We start from the raw sequence: 19,178 nt of genomic DNA, 5'->3' as shown, positions 1-19,178 counted from the left end.
CACAAATTTTTTCTAAAACTCTATTAACAGGAGTAAGAGTGTTTTTACCTTTAAGTAGATAAGTCTACTATTGGAAAACAAACCAGTCTTTGGATTGAAGGTCACCGAGGATTTTTTCTGCTCTTAGTCCCGATCTTTCTCTTGAAATAATTTTAGCAATTTTTTTAAGTGTAGTTTCATTACTTAAAGAGAACGACAAAAGGCTTAATAAAATTCTTTTTAAAAAACGCCGAGTTTTTTTTTTTTTTTTGTGACGTCAATTCTGGTTTGGAGTTCGAAAAAGAAGACGCTATAATGTCTTAACGTCAGAAAAACGTTCGAAAATAAACGTTCATAACTCAGAAGAACTTTAGTTTTCTCTTTCGAATCTTTTAAACCAATTAAAACCCGTGCTGACGTCAGCGAATATACCATGGAACTGGAACAAATCTCGGGACCCCCTATTTAGCTTTCGTCTATTCTCTTTAATTCAAGATATTCAAGACTTAATGTTGTCTATGGGAATACCCCGGTTTTTCCAGTATCGGAAAATTTTAATCTAGAAAAAAAAATGTTTGAAATTTACAACTTCTGGCAAAAACTGGAGTTTCCGTAGAAAACGTTACGTAATGAATGGTCCTGGAAAAAGCTCCAAAGTTTTCCACTCGATTTTTTTTTGTAAAGTTACAGACATTTGAAGTTAAAAGACTGCACGGGTTGCCCCCGGGGGGGGGGGGCACTCAAGGTAAATGACCTACCAGACGTTCCGCCCTTAACCCTACCTACTGAGAGGGGGGGCACTTTGTGCCCCCCCTGTTAGAAAATTGGCTGGCATTTTTTAACTAGTGAGGCTATGAAACTGAAATTTTATGACTTTTCATCAAATTTTATGGGGAATGTTTTGGTTAAAAAATTTTTCTCATTGGTCAATTATTTTAGTCCCAATTACAGGTTTGTCGGTGACCACTACCATCCCACAACTGCAGCGCAGGCTATTTTGCTCTTTTTTATGAGCTTACTCCAAGATACTATAACATGTACCAGGTATTACTTAATGGTCCATTTCTTTTTTATTGCTTCTTTATGGCGTTCTAATTCAGGCCTAGCAAGCGTGCTTGACGTCAAATCTGTGGACCTAATTAATGATGTATTGCATTGTTGCGTCAAAAGAAAGAAAAAAATCTAACGTTCACACCCATTTTTGACGTCGTGCAAGAAAAACAACACCGAAAAAATGGGTAGAAAATGCATTGTGCTTGGCTGCAAAGCTAATACCAAAAGTAAAGCGTCCAAAATGATAATAAGAATCAGGATGAAAAAATTAGCCGATTTTCGTAAAATTCCAATGTATGGTTTCCCAAGCAAGAAGAAAAGCTCTAGGAAAGGCAGCGCTGGATCAAATCCATTCCGACCTTCCGAAGAGATCGTCCTAATAACAATACACCGCGGTTTGCCGTAAACATTGGCCAGAAAACACTACTTTGAACAGGTGTGTAACCTTATTGCTTTCGTGAATATTTGAACAGCTAAAGTCTTCGGATAAGTTTTTTCTCTGTTCATAGCTTATCTATTAACACTTTTCGATCTTATAAAAAATCCAAATCTGATGCTGTTTTTGTTGAAAATTTGTATTATAATTCACTCATAGGCCCATAAGATACAAATCTACAAACAAAGTTCAATTACTCTTAAACGCTATGTTTATTTCTTTCTTTAGGTCAGAACGGCCTTCCTCGACCAATCGAACCCCCATCAATTTTGATAATTTACCGCAGTTCATTCCCAACCTCTTCCACCTCCAAGACCACCAAAACGCACGTCTTTCGAAACCCGCAGCCAGCAGAGGATGAGATGGAAGAGTTTAGAAATCGCGACAAACAAAATTTGAGGACATCGCTAACTCCGATCGATTGACCTTACTCGGTTTGCCTATTGTCGCATTTCAAGTCAATGGTGAACAGTGGATTCAATCTGGTGAATATATCTCAGGATACATCTTTTCGCTGAAAATATCGAAAGATTTGAGATTCATTGCGTACCAAAATGGGTGTTCAATGTACCATAAAATCCCTTTCGAAAAATCGTATCACTCATCTCGATTCATGGTCGTGTCTTGAGGAAGCACTTTGCTTTTTGAAAAATAGTGAATTCACTCGGCATCAAACCATTTTACAAGAACAAATAGAATCTATGAAACCACCTCAAGTCGGAAAAAAACTCTATTCTCCGCAAGTACTGATGCGAGCATTCGGCTACTTTTCTCAATCTCGTTCACTCTACTCAAGGCTCCGATCCGATTTCAAACTCCCCTCAATCAAGACGCTAACCAACATCGGGAGGAAAGCGCATGAAAACATTGACTAAAGATACATCAAATGCACTCCACCATACTCTAAATGGTCTTGTGGAGCTGACGAAACATCTTCTTATGTCACCTCACCAAAAATATGTTACGATTGGAGAATTTCGTTCAGATCCATTGGAAAAAGAATTTGGAAAGTGTTCAGTGTTCAGTGTTCAGATTTCATTGTACTTAGGATATCGTAGTGAAAATAACAGAAATGATAAACTAACTTATTCCTAAATCATATTGTCTAGATAAACATTTTCCGTAGCTATCTCTCTGAAAGATTTGAAGTTTCATAGTAAAACCTTGACTTTTTTTCTTTCTTTTGACGTCAACACTGCAATGACATCATTAATTAGGTCCACAGGATTTTGACGTCAAAGCACGCTTGCTAGGCCTTGAATTTAGAACGCCATGCTTCTATTACATGTTAAAAGAGAGTTAGCAGCAAAAAACAAATATAAATATGACAAAAAAAAGTATCACCTACTTGAAAAAGTTGAAATGTTCTGATTTTACGCGGTTTTGAAAGTTTAAAACATTTTCTTCGGTTTTGGCGCGCTATAGTAGAACGTCAAGACAAAATTGTTGATTTAGATTTTAATTTCCATTTAGTACATTGTAAAAGCTTTCAAATAAAAGCAAAATGAAGGAGAATGTGTTTCTCCATCTGTTTCAATAGCAATTTTAAGAAACATCATTTTTTTTGAGTTTTTTGGGTGATTTTTGCCAATTGTTGATACAATTGATGACGTCAAAAATTGCATTCAATTTTCAAAAAAAAATTTTGATAAATTTGTTTGTTATAGGTTCAAGCATTGCTGTACCAAATTTCATGACCAAATAATGTTCCTATCCTAAGTTATCCACGGGGGGCACTATGTGCCCCCCCTTTCAGTTCTAAGGGACCCAAATAGCTCTCAGTAGGTAGGGTTAAGGGTAGGTTTTTCATAGTTCAGCTAGTGCACTGTAAGGGTAGGAAATTACAAAACTGCACTGAACTGCATTGTAAGGGTAGGAAATTGTGATAAAAGGCCAATTTTTTGGCAAAATTGGCACAAAATTGGTCAATTTTGGAGGAAAAATTACACATGTTCTTGGAAAATTGCAAAGATTTTCGCCCTTACGGGCGAGAAATTTTGAAAAAGTGCACTGTAAGCGTATGATTTTTTTAACCCCCCGGGGGTTGCCCCTATTTGTTTCATCGGTGAATAATGGACATTTACACTCGAACAATGTTCTTGTAAAACATATTCTCGGATCCACTTTACGATTTAAGCTTCAGACTTTAACTTTAGCATAAGGCTTCGATAGCAAAAATATCAAAAAGAAGTTGAGAACATTTTTAGACTTTATGGACTCTTAAAACATCCGATTTCTTAAATAATTACATATGGTGAAATTAATAAGATTTTTAGGCTTAAAACTCAAAATGTTAAGAACATTGAAGGCAAATGGAACATGTAGAACAATCTGAATTAGATTATTTATATATGTCACTAAATGTTGAATGATGATCAAAAGGTAAAAATGCTTTATCAATGGTATTCTTAGGTTCAGTTGCTAAATTCCATACTGGCGATATTCTTACCATATTCTTAATTTTTTGGTCGATTTCATCATAAATATTCTTATAAAGTATATTCCTTTAAAAAAATGGGTGCATTTGATTTTTCATACAAACTAACGTTATCCCGTAATAATAATCGTATTATCACATAACACCAATATTTCTGTATTACACAAATTTTAAATGACAGTCTAACATGAGTCAATTACCATCTATTTTGACCAGGAAATAGAAAACAAAGCCTCACGTTTTAAGTTTTAGAGTAAGTATTTGGAACACAATGATCCAGTTATGTTTATGAGTTTAATCCAGTTTAGATCAGATTCAAGATTGAAGTCTTCATTGAACATTTTTTTGTCCAATCCAATTTGATCAAGTTAATCTAAGTATTAAGTCTATTAATAGAGTTTGTTCTTTTTACATGGAAATCCAGGAAGAATTTTTTTGGGGGGATGGGTATTTGTGAATTACCTTCTTGTTTTTATACTAAATTATGGTTTAAAGCGAAAAAGCAAGTGTATTTTAAGCTGCGTCCAATTTCACCCGGATAATAATCCACCCCAAGTGGTTTTCGTGATAGCGTGATTGGCGTTTTTTAAGTTCGTGATTTCATGATTTAAGATTTTAAAGTGCGTGATTTCGTGATTTAAGATTTTAAAGTGCATGATTTCGTGATTTAAGATTTTAAAGTGCGTGATCGGAGGAACCAACGTGAACAACGCGTGCGCGATAGAAAGGAGATTTAACCCGTGATAATGTGATTTTTTTGCGTGATTGCGTGATTTGAAAGGTGACTGGGGGCCTCGTAATTTCACTGGTCCAGACTGTTCTTTTCTCTCTTAGTGAGTTGAGTTAACTGAATCATGGAGTTAATACCGTTTTTAGAGTATTTTTGCCTGTAAATTGCCGATTATTTCCCAGAAATGATAAAAAAATGTTTGCTATTGTATGCTAGATTTAGGCTAGGTTTGATTCCTAACCTATGAATACTGTTTTAGTATATTACAGGATAACATTTCACCGGAAAGCACCATTCTTATAAAAAAACGTGTAGATTCAATTTGGCGGTTTCAAAGTTAAGCCGCAAACTCCGCCTCAATAACTCGTCAAAAACTTGCAGCTAATGTAAACTATTACTTTTAATTCCATTATTAATTCCATTCCATTCGACATAAACGAAGTTTCCTACGCTGACGTTCGTAAAGCCTTATGTAATCTTCGAAACGACTGCTCAACCGGCCATGACCAGATACCGTCGAAATACATTAAACTCGCCATCGATGAAATCTGTAGTCCCATTTGCCATATTATCAACTCTTCCATTCGACAATCCGTCTTTCCTAGCCAGTGGAAGATCTCGAAAATCAGCCCTATTCCTAAAATTGAGTCACCCGCTGATCCGAGCGACTACCGTCCAATCTCCATATTACCGATCCTTTCAAAAGTATACGAGAGACTGATCATGACACAAATGACAAACTATCTAGAAAGTGAAGAACTACTATCAATACATCAATCTGGTTTTCGAAAGGGTCACTGCACAATAACCACCTGCATCAAAATCAAAAACGACATCCTGAAAGCGATGAATCGAGGCGAAATCACTCTTGCAGTTCTCGCTGACTTTTCAAAAGCATTTGATACAGTTGATTTTGAAACTCTTATCAAAAAACTTCACACACTACGATTCTCAAAAAAGTCACTCTATGTTATCTCCAACTATCTAAGCAATCGACTTCAGTACGTACAGATCAACGACAAGAAGTCATCCATTCTCACAGTTACTAATGGCGTCCCCCAAGGAAGCATACTTGGACCCATTCTCTTCAACATTTACGTGTACGACATGGCAACAAAAACCACCGCAAAATGTGTTCAATATGCTGATGACACGACTATATATCGCCACACCAAACCAAACGAGCTTGAAAATTGTGTCACTGAAATGAACTCTGATATTAGCGTAATTGAGAAATGGTCGCTGGATTCGAACTTGATATTTAACGCCAGAAAAACTAAATCGATGCTCTTTGCCACATCTCAAATGGCAAGGAGGCATAATTTTGAATTCGAAATCAAGTCAAATAACGAAAATGTGATTGAGCGTGTTCCCCTATTCAAGCTGTTAGGAATCATCTTCACCGAAAACCTAACATGGAATGAACATGTCAAAAAAATCGTCACTAAAGCATATGGCACGCTGAAGAGTCTATCCCTCATCAAACGATATTTACCATACCGTGTACGACGCCAATTGGCAGAATCTCTTGTATTGAGTAAAATAGACTATGGTAATACCGTAATTCACAACGCACCACAATATCTATTCAACCAATTACAAAGAGTCCAAAATGCCACAGCTAGCTTCGTCCGGAAGAGCTACTCTCGCAAGTCTGACGTAATAGATATGAAATGGCTACCTGTCAAAGAACGGACCGAGTACAGTTTGGCTAAACTTGCGTGGAAATCAGTGAATATGAATGACTGGCCCAAATTCCTCCCTATGGAGAAATATGTGCAAGCCAAGACTCGAACGGATGTAATTGGTGGAACTAAATTGCGTGAAACCTGTAATGTTAGTGGTTCCTTTGAATCTGAAGCTTCTAAAATTTTTAATGAACTACCTGTTAACTGTCGTGACTCAGAAACTTACAAAGCCTTTTGTCAAGAAACAAAAAAATATTTTTTCGACAAAGCCCTAGCTAGGAGCTTGCAGTAGTACCATATTCTACCAACTGTAGTCCCTGCGTTGCTACTCGCTATTTCCTAGCTGGTGCTTTCTATGTTATATTATTTCTTATACCTAGTTTTAGTCTAATTCTCGATTTGATTCACGCGCCATTTTAGTTTTAAATTAATTCTGATTTCAATTCTTCTAATATCCCTACTCGCAGCCTTGGTTCCTTAGTCTCCATTCTGATTTTAGATTTAGCCCATTTGTTCTTAGGTTTACTTAGTCTGTATTTTTCTTCAGTGCATATATATGACTTTATTATATTCTAGCTCTATGAAGTTTTTTTTTTTTTTTTTCCATTTGATGTTTAATTATTTTCAATTAATTTAATTTAGATAGTTGATAGCTCTTTAATTTATGTCTAAATACTGGTCGTGTTTTTCAAGGTCCAGTACACTTTTACACAGCCTTCGGTGTTGCAATCTATGCAAGTTTTACTCATTCTATCTTACGCTCTGTCGCGATTCTATCTCACCGAGTTCTTAGATCTATTTTGTCGCTTACTTTACCTCTAGCCACCAATAGTACTTGAACCTTAGTCTAGTCTAGCTTATAACATTATGTTAGTATTTTTTTTTTTTTAATATATTCGTTAATTTTTTATAATAGCACACATTGCGATGGCCTCAGCTAGCATACTCAGATACTCGGATTTGTTTAGGTTTTAGTCTAGCTCTACCACTATTCACATTTTACCCCTTATACTTCTTAATCCTAATCATTTTATTCGTCATACTAGCCCACCGCTTCGTCCCTATCTGCTTGTCCGCATACGGCCCCAATTTTTCTTCAGTATACTACCAGGTTATTTTACAATTTTTTTCTAGACATTGCACATATATTATATACAGAATTTTCAGGTGAAGAGCCAAATGTAAATTTTGGAAATGCCAGAAATATATCATTATTATTATTATTATTATTATTATTATTATTATTACTACGGACATAAAACAATAGCAAGTTTAAATGTCTATTGAAGACGGTAGAGTGACTAAAATGATTTGGAATTGTCTAAATCTTTAGCGCGCAAGATTGAGGGCGGTAAAGCGCTGATCAGACGTTGTCAATAGTCAGTCGAGATTTAGACAAATAAAACAAGAGACAGAAAAGACAGAAAATGCAAGATAAAAACGATATTACTGACTTTATTATATTCTTTATAGTATATTACGTCCAGAAAATGCTTGAACTAAAAAGAATTACTCACTCCTAACTTTACATTGGTCACAAGCCTCATTTCTAAATGACGCCCTTGCCGACGTACCGGGCTTACGAAAGCACCAGGCGTGAATGTCAGGTGTGGAACGAGAAAACTATTTGTCACCGGGACAATCCAAACACCGGACGTGGATCAGTATGTATGTCCGGTGTTAAAACCTCACTTTTTCGCACCAGACACAATTGTCTTGTGTCAAGAATTCCAGTAATGTAACACCGGAGATCTGATTTAATAATAATTTTCAGCACCAGACAAAAACAGCGGACAATTCGGTGCATCAACAGTGTCGTACTGATAGTAATTTCGTTTTGAAACGATTTTAAATCATTGTGCTGTAGTACGTGTATGTGAAGATTATATGGTATAAAATTATAGACAGTGTGAACTAACCTCTTTACAGTTGCAATGTACTTCCGGTTGTTCGATAAGCACCAAAAACAATATTTCCGAGATCATGGTAAAATCCTCATATCCATTACAAAAAGAGATTTTCAAAAAGGAAAAAATGACATCCAATCAAATCTGTTGTAAGGTTACACTCCTTTTCGTTAAAGATTCATTCATTTTAACGGTATTAAAAAACAAAGCAAAATCTCTGGCATCAGTGTTTACACATTTTATGTATATAATTGACAATAAATTCAAAGGACAAACAGCAATTTTATAATTTTACTATTAATGAACGAAAAATTTTATTCCCAAAATACAACAACAGATTGATAATGATGATGATTTATGTTTTCTTCGATTCGATTTTTTACCCTGAAATCCATATAAATGTTATTTCAAATAAATTATTTAAAGGTACAAACATGAACAATTCATTCAATATGCATGACAAACAAGATATCTTGACAAGAGATCCCCTTTTAGGACAAGCCCAAATCAAGAAAATACATTAAAAAGTAAATAGAGAGGTTTAATATAGAAAGAAAACTATTTATGACTAGTTTTGTATATTTGTAGCCTTAACTACTCGATCACTACAACTCCTTAAAACTGTTTGTCCTACTGATCGCCCTTGAATATCAAGCCACTTCTTTCTTTCATCAGATTGTTGTAGTAAACTTTCTATTGTCTTCAACTTCATTTTCATTTTCTATTCTTCTTTTTTTTTCATTTCCTAACTTTTTTTTCATATTTTTCCGATATCATTGATATGCTCTTTTTCAGTTTTCATCTTCTCTCTGTCATTCTACCTTTCTCAAGATTGAAATAAGTTTCCACCGCGACCTCAATTCATAATGATCTTCTCGATAGAATAAAACATATGGGCTGGATTAGTTCCCCTTCCAACGGGATTGAAAACAATACAGAGAGCTATTGGGGGGGTTAAGTCTTGACGTATTATATACTTTACTTATAAGAGCTAGTAAATTTAAACTGAGCTGGAACTCTGGACTGGATTTTTCCAGGTCTTTTTAAATATCTAATGCTAGCTTTATGCTCACTTTTTGGCTTCAAACTTGGCTTTAAAACTATCAAAAGTGTTTTCCTGTATTCGGCATTTGTGGAATATCTTTTGTTCTTAGGCTGTTGCAAACTTTGAGCCTACTAAACATTGTTCTTATGAAAGATTATTTACGGTCTTCAAAATAGACAAATATCTTTTACTTCGATCCATTAACATATTGGTACCTGTCTAGACGTCTTTACGAGTGATTAAAAAGCAGTTTAAGATTGATGTTAAGATTCGTCGGAGATCCCCTTCTCTATAGGTAATTATTGTCTTAATAGACTGGATAACTTTTACTTTATCAATCCCACACAAAAGCACTATTAAGTTGCAGACAACAATCTAAAAGACTAAGCGACTATATTTTGTTGCCTTCTAAGACTGAATTTTGTTTTAATTTTCTCAAAGAAGGGGTAAGTCTGATAAAAGTCGGAGGCGACCCGAAGAAAGGATTTCCTCAATGATAAAGTTATTTTACTGATTTCTCGGTTTTTTTTATGAAAACAATTTTAAACCGGTCTTTTGAGCCTGTGGATAGAGAGCATTGCATGTTTTTAATTCGTGAGGATTTTCCCAAGATAATTCCGAGCACTAAATTTAAAAGCACAGGATGAACCAATCAAAGCCAGTACGAATATGAAGGAACATGAAAACAAAATCCATTATAGCGGTCGAAATTATCTTTTCAACGATATATTGATGATGAATTAAAGTGAATAGTCCGTAGAGTTTACAATTACTTAAAAACTTCGACCTGGATATTCTCAACAAGCTCGATATTGCTTTACTGATCAATGTACGCCAACAACTACTTTTGACTCGCCAAAAATCATCAACCCCCAAACATTATTCCGCTACTGTATACCATAAAAAGAAATAAATAAACCATTAACAAGAGAAGATGTTGTGAGATAAATAAAAAAATTATACTTGGATATTCTTAAAGGTTTTCTTGTTAAATGAGTGTGACATTGTTTGCTTACTCATCAATTTTAATTTAAAAGCCTTTTTATATTGAATTAACACGGATACGGAGCAAGATTGGTCAGAAATAGGAATAGAAAAACATGTTTTGCTTATATCAGCACAATATAACAATAGCAAGACATTGTCCTGATATTAAATATGTGTCAGGTATAAAACGGGAACACTTATGTAAAAATAACACCTTTAACAGGCTCAATTTCTTCCTAATCAACACTATCTGACAACCACTTTTGACTCACTAACAATCATCAACCACCAAACATTGTACCGCTATACCATAAAAAGAAATAAATAAACCTTCAACAAGAGAAGATTTTGTGAGATAAATAAAAAAATTCTACTTGGATATTCTTAACAGGCTCAATTTCATTACTAATCAACACTATCTGACAGCCACTTTTGACTCACTAACAATCATCAACCACCAGACATTAACCCCCTTCTCACAGACCCGGTAGGATTTTTCCAACCAGTGGGGGTATAAATAACGGACCAAAACTCAACGGGGATTGATATTCCACTGTTTTTCATGGTTAGGGATTTGAATTCCATCGTTTTAGAGGCAGAATATTTAGCAAGGATGGAAAAAAATAGCCCAATATTTTACTGTGAGGATTTACTTAACTGATTATTTTCAGCGGGGACAAAATCAGTGTATGATTTTCTGCTGGGGACGATATTTTGGCCAATTTTTCCAGTGGGAAGTGGTCCTAGTGGGTCTGTGAGAAGGGGGTGTAACATTATACCGCACTACCATAAAAAGAAATAATAAACCAAGTCATAAGAGAAGATGTCGTGAGAACCCTTCCAAAGGGGGAACCGATGAAAACATTTTCTTATTTTTTAACCATAAGTATAAAGTCAGCCACAGTAAAGAACCTTTTCGGAACCGATACAGAGAGATGTGTGAAAAAATGCATGTATATGATCCGAGGGGAAAGATAAGAAAATAGGAAAAACAAAAAGGGTCCCATCCGAAAATAACTGCTTAACATTTAACATCTTTAATAAAGAAAAAAACGAGGAAACACTTAAGTTGAACGAGAACCCAAAAAACACTAAAGTGAAACAAAACATGATAAATTAAAGAGGAATACGATGGAACCAATTTCCTATCGTTGCTTTCCCTTCTTGGGAAAAAGATTTCTCTCATTTTTTGCCCCTTTTTTTAACTGCTAATAATTTTTTTCATTACTCGTATGTTGTTATAAAGTCTAAAGGGGTAAATTTCAACCATGGTTCCTGTTTGGTTTAGCTTTTCTTCTATTTATATTATATAATGTCCCCCTGAAACATCAATAAACAGTGCTAATAGGTGGAAAACAAAGATTTATTTGGGCCTAAAAATTGAGGAAGAATTGTTTTCAATAAAAGTAGAAAAAGAAGAAGAAAGTAAAATATTTTTTGAATGAAAAGTTAAAAGTTTATTTCTAACTTTGCTTAGGTTTGCTTTTGAAAATAAGCTTAAGTTTTCTTAAAATTGGGTTTGTTTAAATCGAATGAAAAAGTTAAATGTATTGCCTAAAATTTTGAGCATAAACCTTAAGTTAAACGGAAATTTAGAAATAATTCAAATCTTAATCTAACTTAATTTTATCTCCGCAAGAAATTAAATCTCTCTAAGTTTACATACATTGACTAAAAACTGTGCTTTATAATGACAAATCACTAAGCCATTTATTGTATTATTCTTATAAAAAGTTTGATCCTCAATGAATGAGAGCTAAATGTATTAATTAACATCTGACTGTGTTCCACGTGAAAATAACTAAAAGGCCTGCCTAAAATCATCAGGATACTAAATTATGTATTGATGGAAATAAAACCAACACATTGCTAGAAAAGACATACCCTAAGCCCTAGGGGGCAACTTGGGGGAAATTATTGAAGCTTAAGAAATTTATATGGAACTTTTTTTAAATTTCTCTTTATGAAGAACTACTGTCATGGCTTTTTCAGGTATAATAATTTATCACATTTTACTGGTATTTCTTATGCTTGAACCAAACCTCCCAGATGCCACACAACGTCGTTTCAATGTTCATCTAACGTTATATTGACGTTGTGGTTATTATATAAACGTTGAAACGACGTTGTGTGCTAGCTAGGCTTTTTGTTGCTAACAAGTATAAATAAAATTACGTATTTAACTCTCACAAAAATATGTACTCGAACCAGTAGCATGGTGGTGGCCTGGGCAGTTTTCTGCCTTGAAATCTTCAAAAAGAGGAAATGTTCAAGAGTTTATCAGACTTAATTGAGGTTTTGACTATGCCACCACGACGAGGTAGAGCATCCAACTACGGCGCGCAAGGTCGTGGGTTCAATCCCCCTGGCCGGATCAAACTGAAATGGTACTAGATAGCTATCGAAAGAGGGGCTTTCGGGTAGCCTCCAACCGCGGTCGCAGACTCGATTACTAGGCCACCACCAACCACACTACTAACTCGAATGCAAATTCCATGTGTCAAGAAATGTAGACAGCGAGTACATGTAAAGTAAAGATCTTTGTCCAGTTTTTTTCTATATTGACATAATTTCCAGTCACTTTCGAAAAGTAAAAAAAGAAAGGAATATAGGGGCTTTTTGGATAAGTTAGGTTAGTAATAAGTAAGAAGCTTGTACGTTAGTTATAAACTTCAAAATTATGTTATTGTTATTAGAAAATTTTATAAGGGATAAAGACAAAAGAACATAATCAGGGAAATTTCCAAAGAAATCTTTCGGAATTAAAGGAAATTTAGGTTTTCATTTTTTTTTTTGCTCTATGATATACTAGAAATTTTAGTTGAAGAATTTGTCCCCTAAACCTTTAACAGTTTTAATTGAAATGTCTAGAAGTTTGGTTCAAAGAGACCTTTGAAGAAACATCTTTAATCAAACCACTTCCAACAAATTTGAAAAGACTAAAACATTAAATTATAACGCTTATTAACTTCGTATTAAGTTTTGAAATTAGACATTTTCTAATAAATATTCAGTTTCAATTTCATAAAGGTTTAGAAGTAAATTTTACTCAGTATCCCGAACTCAAGCCAGATTTGCTCGCTCGTGGCTAATGAAAGAAATAACCAGAGAAAAACATCATAATGATAAACTTAATCCACATTCCTTTAATTTATATGCTCTTACTTTTGCCTCACTTTCAAATTGTATTAATTTAACCCTTAAACCACGAGAGACGAGTATATGCGTCCAAAACAAGCCAAAATACTGAATCTCAGACTTGAGGCCATAGCTCCACTTGATTTAAAGGGGCATAAACCTAATGCTTTCAGAAAGAGTATAAAAATAGCTTTCCAATGGTATATTATCTCCTAAATCAAAGGCTACAAGCTTCTATAGCACTTCAAAGTTTTGAATTTCAAAAAAATTTCAGAAAAATTTCAACTTTTTCAAAAAAACAGCGCTCACAAAGGGTTAAGCAGAAATTTAAAATCTTTACATCTAGGCTTTATTTTCTTGATGCTTTTATTGACCAATAGAGTGCTCAACCGACCGAAGTCGGAAGCGCAATATAATGATAGTTGAAGCAGTGAAATTTTCGTCTAATTTGACTGAAAGCCTTACATGTTTTTTCTATAAGAACATCCATAATAATCGGATACTCTTAACCTTTTGAGTGTTTAGCGTATGATAGTTGAAGCAGTGAGAATTATTTTTCAATTCTTAGAGTTTCATGCGTTATTCAAAAAATCTTCAGACCAATGAGATTCAAATTCTTACATACATGCGGGTCTTCGTTTAACAGTGCACGTGTATTTTATATTTATAATGTCGAATATGAGGTCGTACAATCCATGCAAGAGAAATAAAAGAAACCAATAAGAGTTGCCAGATATTATTTATCCTCCTCAAATTAGTGAAACTTTGATATCATGCATATGGAAACGTGTGTAGAAATTGAGTGAAGGAAAGTCTGTTGTCCACCTCAGTGTAATGCAAAGTTTGTGTTCAGTTAAGTAATTCTTAAAGAAAATACTCTCAGGAGAATAATCGTCCAAAACAGTATATAGTGTGTCTCAAAAAAAGCGGTCAAATGTTTATATAAGTAAAATCCTCAAAACTCATTATCTTAAACTAGGGTTAGAATGATTAATATAAGATTAGAATTCACCGTTTAATCAATAGATATTCAATTCCCAAGATGATTGAATAGATTTTGGAGAATGAAATATCAAGTATACTAGTCATAAAATTTGACATAAATCATCAGGATTTCATATATTTTTTACTTTATATAAAAATTTGTCCGCTTTTTGGGACACTGTACAATGTGTCCGGAAATAAAGCGACTCAGAATTTTTATGTGAAGAATGTTCATATAATTGATCTTATGTTTGATTTACTCTGTTTCGCTTTATTTCGGACTCATCTCAACTAAATCCTCAGACATTTTTCATGAAAATATCTGACTGTTCTAAAGAATTAGCAAACGAAGTTAACATTCACACAAGATACCGTAGGATTGCTAAACTTTCTTTCTATCACTCTGGGTAGGTACAAAAGTTGCTTCAATATGATTCGAGGGTCAGTTTAAAGGCCATATTGTTCTGTCTACGTATTTGTACACAACAGAAAAAAAGTTTGCCGTTTGCCCGGGAAAATTGCGGGAAATCCCGGAAAATTCGCCAAGAATGGTTTTCCAGAATTGAGAAAGTTTAGGCATCCTACGGTTTTTTTTATATAATCGTAAAGGCCGGTCTCCACTTGCGCGCGCTGCGATCGCACTTTTTCGAAACCGTTCTATTGGCGCGATCTGACGTAACGGTTGAAAAAAAGTTGAAATGCATTCAACTTTTTTTTCAAGCGCGCGCTACATTTTAATGACGTAATCCTTTTTCCAAGCAAAAATGAATGAAGCCAAAAGGTGCGATCGCAGCCGCGCGCAAGTAGTGACCGGCCTATACACGTCAATTGAAGAATGAAAATAAATGCATGACTTACCATCATGATCACCACGTCTCGAATCATCATCATGACTACTACTGTGACTATGTTCATTACGGTGGGCCTCACGTCGATGTCGACTCGGTTCTTTGACTAGTTTGACACGGTGGTGTAAATAAATAACTGGCTTCATTGTAAGGTATGTGGGCTATGGTTTCCACTCAACAATAAGTCAATGCTAAAGTTTATGTGGAACTTGCTTAACATTTATCAAGTATAAATGTCATAGGCTTCCCACACTGTGTTGCTTTTCTTGACTCAGATACATTTGAATTTCAAGTTTTTGATTCTTCGTTTGTTCTTCTAGTAAATTTTTCTTTGATTTTTTTTTTCTTATTGTTAATTAATCCTGAAACGGAAGTAATTTTGCTTATAATGACGATATGTACTCTAAGGTGCCTAATAGAAGTCCATCGGGGTACTGGTACTAAGATGAGCAACAATTTCCAACTCCCCCGGCAATCAGCCCCCCCACCCTCCGTTTATTGAAATATGAAGATTTTTCTGAGGACGGCAGAGTGACTGAAGCGATATGGAAAAAACTTGCAGCTATGTCCCGAAAAAAATGAGTGCTGATTTACCGTCGTCCTCAGTTGATCAGGATCTAGACGAATGAAAGTAAGCAAGCCGTCTCCGTTGCAGAAAAAACACACCAACATAAGCTCGCTAGTGTGTTGATCTACATATGGGAGAATCTATCTTAATGAAGTGACAAAATGTGATATGGATAGTGCACTCAAGAATCTGTTACACGCGTTTTTTTTTGTTGTTTTTTAGAACATCAAAATAAATGTTTGAGGTCTTCTGTTAACGTTTTGAGTTTTATGCCAGAAATGTGATTCACATGTTTTATTTTTAAAGAAATAAGATTGTTTTAAAGTCCATAAAGCTTTAAAATGTTCTTAACTTGTTCTTAATATTCTGACAATTAAAGCCTTATATTCTTATGTAGTCTGTTTTTTTATAAAAAATGCCCATCAATAAATCTATCCATTCATTCATCTTTCATTCTGATTCCAAAAAGTTTCGATTCCAAAAAGTTTCGATCGAATTTATCAGCTCATTAAATTTAAAATCACTTCACAATTTTAAGTAAGAAGTTTTTACAAGATCGTAAAGTCATTGGTTTTTCAAAACAGTTGAGGTGTACACGTTTTTTTTATAAGAAAATGCCAAACTTTTGAAGCCTTGAAGTTCTTGACTTTTTGGGTTTTAAGCCTAAAAATGTGACCATTTTTACCTACTTTCCTAAGGAAATAGGCGTTTAAGGGTCTATGAAGCCTTAAAATGTTCTTAACTTGTTCTTAACATTTTGGCCATCGAAGCCTTATGTTCTTATACAGTTTGTTCTTATAAAAATTTGTATTGAGAGTAAACCAATGATCAATATTCTTATAAAAGTGTTAAGTCAGAGTCTGACCACTATCATATGTCGTTTAAAAGATAGAAACTATTTTCCTAGCATAAAGTAAGTCGCAACAATCTCCATTAAAATTCCTTTTTAAGTATACACTATATAAGAACATTCGATGGCCAAAAAAATTAAGAACAAGTGATACTTTTATGGACCTACCTGGTTGTGCATTTAACATATTTATAATTGATATCTACGTGACGTGACCATTAAACAATCATTCAGAACACGAATATTGACGTTCTATTAAAATTAGTCGTTTATTTCTTATAAAAAAAACTTTTAGAAACCAAAATTTCATGCTCTTGAAATACTCTTTCATATTCAAGACTTTGTGAGCAAAAAAAAACATCCATCTCGTCAAAAAATTGAGTAATTTGACTAAGAACATTAATGTATGCTTATTAATAGTGATTCTTATAGATAAAGATGCGTTTTTTGAGCTGAAAAATTCTTTTTTTACAAAAATCTGCTGCCATCTTTTACTTATGATGCTAACCTACTTTCATGCAAAAAATCAGAAAAATTTAATGATCCAATTTTTCACAAAGTCCAAAAAACCCATTTTTTAGCCGTTTTTTGGCCCAAATTTGCCCAAATTTTTCGAAAATCGGGCTCCGTCACATTCGAGAGTTTAAAGTTACACATCTTTGTGCAAAAACATCAGAAAAAACTAGTGAGCCAATCTCGAGAAAAGATGGTAACGAACGAACGGACGGACGGACGGACGGACGGACGAACAGAGGTTAATTTATAGGACCTCCACCGGGGTAGGTCCGACAAGTTAAAGAACAATTTAAAGCAATTTATGGCCAATGTCTCAGAAATTCACACTGAAACACTCACAAAATGGTGAAATCAAGAACATTTTGGAACGTTTTTAGGGTTAAAACTTTAAAAAAATGAAGAACATCATCCGAAGGCTTTTAGATGTTCTTATTACTAAATGTGTACGCTTTAAAACTAGATTGAAGTGAAGTGAAGAACATAAACAGCTTACAATTTCGAGTGAACGAACATTGTTCAAGCAAGAGCCACCCACTTGGCTTCCAGAATATAAAATCAATCGCAGGATTTCGGAAAAAGTGCTGTGTATAGACAAAGTGCTGTGTACTCTTAGGTTCCAAATAAACGGGGGGGGGAGGTTCGAATAAACAGGGGGGTTGGAAAATTTAGGAGATTTTAATAAACGGTGGGACCTAATTGGGGGTTGGAAATTTTACTTCTGAAAACCCAAAAATAAGGTAAAAATAGGCTAAAATCAGGCTATTTAGAGCAAAATAAGGGGCCTTCTTTTGACAGCTGAAAATATTCTTAAAAACTAATAAACGGGGGGGGGGTCCTAATTAGGTCCGGGGGGTTGGAAAATTTTCAAAAAATTAACAAGTGGGGGGGAGGCGTTTATTTGTAACCTAAGCGTATAGACAAAGAATATGCTAGATTTGATCCGTCATCCCAAATACTGCGCAATAAGGTTTCACTTATTTGCTTGCTTGTGAATGTTAAAGATTCCTCTCTAGCTATTGGGCTTTTCCGCGGAAAAAACCGTACACCCCCTGTTGAGGAGGTCCAACCTTTTTTGACCTACCCCCTTTGAATTCAATGCAGTTCTAGGATCAAACCCCCCTGGAATTCCGAATTTTTACAAATTTTCTATCATTACCCCCTTGGAATTCCGCTTATTTTTGAAGGATTTTCGTCTATCCCTATAGAATTCCACTGCATTTCAAACCCTTTGAACGGAAAAGCCCATTCGACTTAACACTCGATGCTAACAAACAAGAATATTAAAGGTTCAGTCAAAACCCCTTTAAAAACGATTAATCTCTTCCAGTATTTATGAATGACAGTATCAACAGATATCTAATGTTGCCAACACTACACAACTTTAAACATTTAAGTCACGTGCCAATGAACTGAACCAGACATGGCTATTGTATTTGCTAAGGGTGTAATGAAGAATTTGTTATGTCACAAACCCTAATTTATATCTCACAAAAAGCGAAAATCCATAGTGTCCTTTTATGTATTAAAGGTTAAGCGATGCTTCAAGAGGTGAAAGAGCATGATGCAATTTTCAGAAAAACTTTAAGTTTCATGTTACAATCATACAATCAATTACTTTTACTAATTACTTTTTCGGCGAAAACTGTCTAGCTTTCCTACCAAACCATCGATTTAGCTCTTCGGACTATACTTCATGATTAAGTGAACTGAGCTCATGCTCAATCCAGGTCCTGGGTCACCAAAAGGGCAAATCAAGCCAACAATACATATCTAGCGTGAGAAATCCATTCCTCTATTATCTATATAAAATGCTCAATGAAGCAATATCAATTCACAATTCAATTGAATTCAAGTTAAATTGACGATATATTTGCGGTAACGTTGCTTAGATACGCTTGGTAACAATTAGCAATGAATCACGGGAACTTTGATATAAAATCAATTGGATCAATTAATCTTCATCAATGAATCCTCCCCTTTGACCTGCCTATCTATAGTTAAAAATGGGTACT

At 34.6% G+C, this 19,178-nt stretch overlaps 1 protein-coding gene across 5 annotated transcripts in view; it reads right to left on the bottom strand.

The window, feature by feature from the left end:
* The window catches only part of LOC136815371 (sodium channel protein 1 brain-like), an 80,726-nt gene extending 65,131 nt beyond the window's left edge, over positions 1-15,595 (bottom strand). For 4 of the 5 annotated variants that reach the window (XM_067071829.1, XM_067071889.1, XM_067071813.1 and 1 more), the window contains exon 1: positions 15,243-15,595. In XM_067071829.1, the coding sequence (XP_066927930.1) occupies positions 15,243-15,378 (136 nt within the window). In that variant the 5' untranslated portion in view covers positions 15,379-15,595. Of the gene's footprint in view, positions 1-8,242; positions 8,470-15,242 lie in introns of those variants that run through there. The other variant, XM_067071866.1, reaches the window with a different exon arrangement.
* Between the last annotated feature and the right edge of the window lie 3,583 nt (positions 15,596-19,178).

Source organism: Clytia hemisphaerica, unplaced genomic scaffold, assembly GCF_902728285.1.
Source record: "Clytia hemisphaerica strain Z4C2 unplaced genomic scaffold, Clytia hemisphaerica genome assembly, whole genome shotgun sequence".
NCBI lineage: Eukaryota > Metazoa > Cnidaria > Hydrozoa > Leptothecata > Clytiidae > Clytia > Clytia hemisphaerica.
This window is presented reverse-complemented; position numbering and strand designations above follow the sequence as displayed.